This window comes from Acyrthosiphon pisum, chromosome X (assembly GCF_005508785.2).
Source record: "Acyrthosiphon pisum isolate AL4f chromosome X, pea_aphid_22Mar2018_4r6ur, whole genome shotgun sequence".
Classification (NCBI taxonomy): domain Eukaryota; kingdom Metazoa; phylum Arthropoda; class Insecta; order Hemiptera; family Aphididae; genus Acyrthosiphon; species Acyrthosiphon pisum.
Genome location: NC_042493.1, coordinates 104,442,127 through 104,448,020, shown reverse-complemented (window position 1 = coordinate 104,448,020; position 5,894 = coordinate 104,442,127). Strand labels below are relative to the sequence as shown.

The 5,894-nt window shown below is 26.6% G+C and overlaps 1 protein-coding gene across 1 annotated transcript; it reads left to right on the top strand.

Moving 5' to 3' along the window:
* Positions 1-564: 564 nt before the first annotated feature.
* LOC103308028 (adenylate kinase 7-like) lies at positions 565-2,871 on the top strand. The gene is made up of 3 exons (XM_008180655.1): positions 565-1,783; positions 2,153-2,344; positions 2,420-2,871. Exons 1-3 carry the CDS (start codon positions 565-567, stop codon positions 2,869-2,871), a joined length of 1,863 nt encoding a protein of 620 aa, XP_008178877.1.
* Positions 2,872-5,894: the final 3,023 nt, after the last annotated feature.

The window sequence follows — 5,894 nt, the reverse complement described above, 5'->3', positions numbered from 1 at the left end:
ATATTTGAATATAGCTATGCTCAAACGCATTCAAATCGCTTGAGTCAATGTGGACCATATTTTTCAAAGAATAAGGTATTTATCAATAATGGTGATACATTTAATGGAAAATATATCATAGAATATTTTAAAAAAACCACCAATATTAATGAAATAATTGATAATTCTGTTAATATCCCAAATAATATGCTTTTAAATAAGGTAAAAAACAACTTTTATAATACTGAATTGCACAAAATTAATGAAACACAAGACTTGTTATTATTAACTGAAATTATCAATACCATGAGTAGTATTGGACTTCTCACAAAAAAACAGTATCATGAATTTTTAGATCAGCCTTCAAATACTATGAAAATAAATTATTTAAGGAATAAATGTATTCAACTTGGCATGTTATACAAACCTCATTTAATGCCATTACAACAACCGATAAAACTCAAAAAAGTAATTCAAGATGATACAAATTTAAAAATAATTACAAGTTTATTTAATGAACAATTTAATAAAAGTCATGAACATTTAAGAGATTGTGAAGTGATAAAAAAAAATAAAATTTTAACCATGTTAATGCAGTGTGGTGTTACTATATTTGATATTACAAATGATTCAGAAATAGAATTAGAAGAAGCTAGATTTTCTTTTAATTACATATATAATGAATTAATTAATTATAGTGATGAAGAAATAATTAGATCCAAAGAAAAGGGAATTTGTAGAAAGTTCATATTAATATCAACTGCAATGACTTGGGTTAAAGAAACATGCAAAAATCACATTTATAGTGAAAATGAAGAGGTAAATACTAGTTTTACGGAAAAGGGTGTTTTGGAGCGATTGCCAATAGCTAAATATCAAATCATTTTTGAATTTGAGAAATTACTTTTAAAATCTAATTCTTCAAAAATCAAAGATATTTTTCAAACATATGTATTTGGTACTGGTATTATTTATGGTCATGAAGAAAATGCTTTACATTATGTTTTTACCAATGCTTGGCACAATCCTAAAGAAATGTATATTTCCATGTTGAATCGAACAGTGCCTGTGTTTCATATAGATGAATTAGCCAAATTAGTTTTTATTGTTTCAAAAAATTATTCTGTTAAGAATAACTATATACTAGCAGTAGAACAAGAATCATATGGTTTTAATAACATTATAAAATCCATGTGCGATGAACTTTGTAGTTCAAATTTGGTTTTAAAGGAAGACAGTTTCATCACCAACCAATATAAATTTAACAGTTTTACGTGGGATTTAATATGTAGCGACTTAAATATAGATTCTATGTTAGATATTATTGTACCTGATTATAAGATACTTCAAACATCAATAATATCAAATATGAAAAAATTGACACTTGATTTTGTTGAAGCAAATAATTTATACTCTCTAAAAATTATAGTTAGTGGGCAACCAACACACATGTCATCCAATATTGCCAAGCGCCTAGCTAAGTATTATAAAGTACAATTAATTGACATTCCTAATTTAATAAATAATTGTTTCACATCATTGAAAAATGATCGAATTGAATTAGAATTAAAAATGAATGACTTATACATAAAACGTACCAATATCAAACATGCATTAGTTAAATTAATTGCTCAATTTGATGAATGGTTAGAACATATTAATGAACAATTGAATTTAGATAATTCTTCTTTTAATGAACAAAATAATAATGAAATGATAGATGATACTAAACAAAACTCCGAAATTATAAACAATAATACCCAAATTTCAGAAAATGAAATTTTAACAGACTCATCAGAAAATAGTTTAAATTTCAATAATTTAAGATATGATAATTATTTTAAAGAGCACGACAATTATAAATTATTCACTAAAAATAAAGTAGATCTACTTGAAAAGGATTCTGAAATTAATAATATTAAATTTATGATAGAAAATTTGAATGCAAAATATGAGGAATATGAAAACAATTTCAAGAAAAACAAAGGTTGGTTAGACGACTATTACTTATTGCCATTAATTAAAGAATCACTCTCTTCGTTCTCTTGTCGTAATCAAGGATATGTACTCGACATTTTCCCTTTATATGTGGATCAAATAGAATTTATATTTAATAATGATATTAGCTACCCAAATACTATTATTTTGTTATCATATAATCAAATAATAACAGATATTCAAAAATGTTGCGAAGACACTTGTTCGGCTATTAATGAAAAAAGTAAAATATGTTTTAATTTCAAGAATTTAGAGCAAGACATGACAAGTATTTCTAATAGTTTTAAATCTGAAAGCTCAGATATTCATTATGAACAAGAAGTCCCTATAACTGGATCAAACATGAATGAGAAAAATATAACAGAAAGTATTTATGAAAATAACAAACAAAAATATGAATTATTATTAATAAATTATTTGGAACATTATTTTACAAAAAAAGGTATTATTGTACACAGATTAAATGTACCATTAGAACTGGCTGATGAAACAATATCTCATAATTTTCAATACAAGTTTTATACAGATACTATAATATCCCTGATTGGCCGTAATCCATTTAAAGATATAAGATATGAGACAAATGATAATCAGAAATCAAAAAAAACAAGAAAGTTACAAAGAATATCAAACAAGTTGAATATGATGAATGAACAGTGGAAACAAGATATAAACAAAACTTTAAAACAGGAAAAGAAACAAGAATATAGGAATTCAGTAAAGATTCATAATTATATAAGCAAAAATATTTTGCCAAAACTTTTGAAAGAAGTTTCCCCAGTTAATAATAGAGATTCACATTTCCCAGAAAAAACATTGAATAAAACCAAATTATGCAATACACAAACGGATGAAAATATTACTCGTAGTATTTTAATCACTAAATCAACTTAAAATAATACATTGGACATGTACCATTCATATAAAAAATAATTCATAATATTTATAGTATTCATAATTGGTAATCTAAAGTTAGATATTTAAAAAATATGTACTTGAATAACTAGTAATATATGATGATGTATACTGTTATTAGTCTATACTTGAATACTTCTATAGTCTATACTAATATTATAAAGAGGAAAAATTTATATGTCAGTAATAAATAAACTCAAAAACTACTGGACCGATTTCAAAAATTCTTTCACTAATAGAATGCTACATTATCCTTGAGTAACATTGGCTAATTTAAAAAGGGTAAATTAGAGGTTACAATGGAAATGTTTGTTTGTAAATGGTTGCTATTGGTTTTAATAATAATCTATATATATAAAAATGGAGACAAAAATGTATCAATCGTGAACAAATGGTCCGATTTGGCTTAAATTTGTTTTAAGATGTTCGTAACTGCCAGGAGAAGGTTTTTACGAAATACAATTTTAGGAAAATCCACCGGAAAGGTAGGAAATCTCAAATCTGTATGTCAAAAATACAACAGTGGCGCAACAATGCATTATATTATATTGGTTGCTATTGGTTAATCGGGCATGTTTGTTGATTTCATATAATATAAAAATGAATCGCAGAATGTGTTGCCAAGCGCAATAATTCTACTGTAAGTGTGTTGTGACTGAAATCCTCCTGAATGGTTAGACCGATTTGAATGAATTTTTTTGTATGCGTTTATTCATCTGATTTTAGTACGGTTAGGTTAGGTTAGGATTTTGTATTAATTGATTATATCAATCCACCATAGGTAGAATACGACAAACTTAGTATAACTTTGATACTTTAGAGATAAATCATACGCTAACGTACATACAGCACGGGGTCCACGATCTACCGCAAGGTCCGCTAGATCAGGTATTGCCTACCTGATAATGTACTGCTGCGAATCAGAATTTTTATTCCGGGCAACGGAAAAGTTAAGACTAATTTTGAAACCATACACCGAATATTAAATAACGAATTCAACAAAGTTTGAGTCACATATAGTTGGTACACATAATGGGCAACGAAGTGCACGGATTCAGCTAGTACTTTATAAAATTACTGTTTCATTTTTATTTACTTTGTAACAAGTATAACGCCAGAGTCAAACGAAACACATATAATAAAAAAAATATAATTTGTGTAAAATTCAGGAAGTGACTCAAACAATAAATTACCTCCGTTAAAAATTGAAAAATCAATAATTGTAACAAAACGATTATAGGTACATTCATAATTTATACAGAAGTAAAAATACAACATTTATTATGCACATTTATTACCGAGTTAAATATTATATATTGATATAGATATATGTTATATATATTAAATGATTAGTATTTTGAATTTACTATATTATGTTCATTAGAATAATACCAACATTATATTAAAATGTGTAAATGGTAATAAAAGTACATATTTCAAAATATAATTATGAATGAAATATATAATATCAAAAGATTTATAGGATAGAAATTAATATGATAAATTATAAAATTTTCAACATTTATTACTAGTTGACCTAATGCCTAATAGTAAAACAAATTACTTTATTCAAAATAATATTTGGTATCATCAAATATACCTACTTAGTAATATATCATAGGCTGACTGACTGTCTTCGCTCAGAATCGTTTTTTGTAGGTATACAATAATTGTATATAATTTAAATCAAATTTAACACCATCTATAACAGTGACCCACTTGTAACCAGCTACTGCAGCCTACTGTACAGCAGAGTGACACCCACTTACCCGCTTGTTTCCCGTGTATTTGTAGGTGTTTAGTATAAAAAAATAAATTATTGGTTACTAAATTGTGTATCAGGATTGTTCGATGGGTAGTTAAATTCAAAATTTGATACCTACATCTTTATTTTGTGATAATAAGTGTATGTAATATTTATGCAATAAGTGTTATCAAGAATGCGGGCGCACAACGCACGGACTAAGGTATATCTTAGTCCGTGGCACAACGTAATGAAGGGCAATCTGAATCCATCATAATTATTATCATAAGCGGCACTTGGTAGAAACTCATGTGGATGCAAACGTTTGTGGTAATAAAATTCAAAAATCCGTAAGGGGAATTGCCCCACATTCCCTAATATATAACTATTGCTACAACAAAAGTGGTAAATCAAATTTCTTTATTAATAACTGTATCTCTGTATTTCAAAAATATTAAAAAAATATTATAACAAAGCAACTATATTTTTAACATATTAAACAATAATAAAAAATTATTAACTATCTATAACATTTAATTACTAGGTATTTGTCTACTTCAGTGTCAAACGGCCATATTTATCGATTATATTTTCAAAATCTATAGGGAATTCTTTTTGTATATATAAGATTGCTAAACTGCTCAATCGTTCTTGGCTCATTGTGACTCTTAAGTATGTTTTTAACCGCCGTAGAGCTGAGAGACTGCGTTCATTAGATGCAGTATTTGTAGGAATGGTTAAAAAAATCTTTAATATATTTGTATGAGTTAGAAATCCTGTCTGAATATCTTTTGATTTAATATAATTTATCTTTTTTATAATTGTATCACATTCATGGTTTATATAATAATCTATTTATTATTTTGATCTCACATGATAAATCATTTGATTCTACTTTGTAGGTATGTACTACAATTCCAAAAAATACATTTATGCGAAAATGATCTTGAACAATCTGTATTGTTTGTTTTTTTCCACCACCTAATTTTAATGGTACTAATTTATTTCGTGGTAGTTTAGGCTCACTAAAACCATTATTTTCTGAAACAATAGTAGCCTTATTCCATACTTTCTGAAAATTGTCATCTGTTCTCAATTCTTCAAAACTTCTTATAGTTTCTTTAACCATTTGACTTACTAAACCATAATTTAATGTTGATGATTGCAAATATTTGGATAGGACATTTGTCTTTAATAATACATCTTCCAGTAAAATTAGAGAAAATATAAATTCAAACGCTGTGGCGGATCCAGGGCT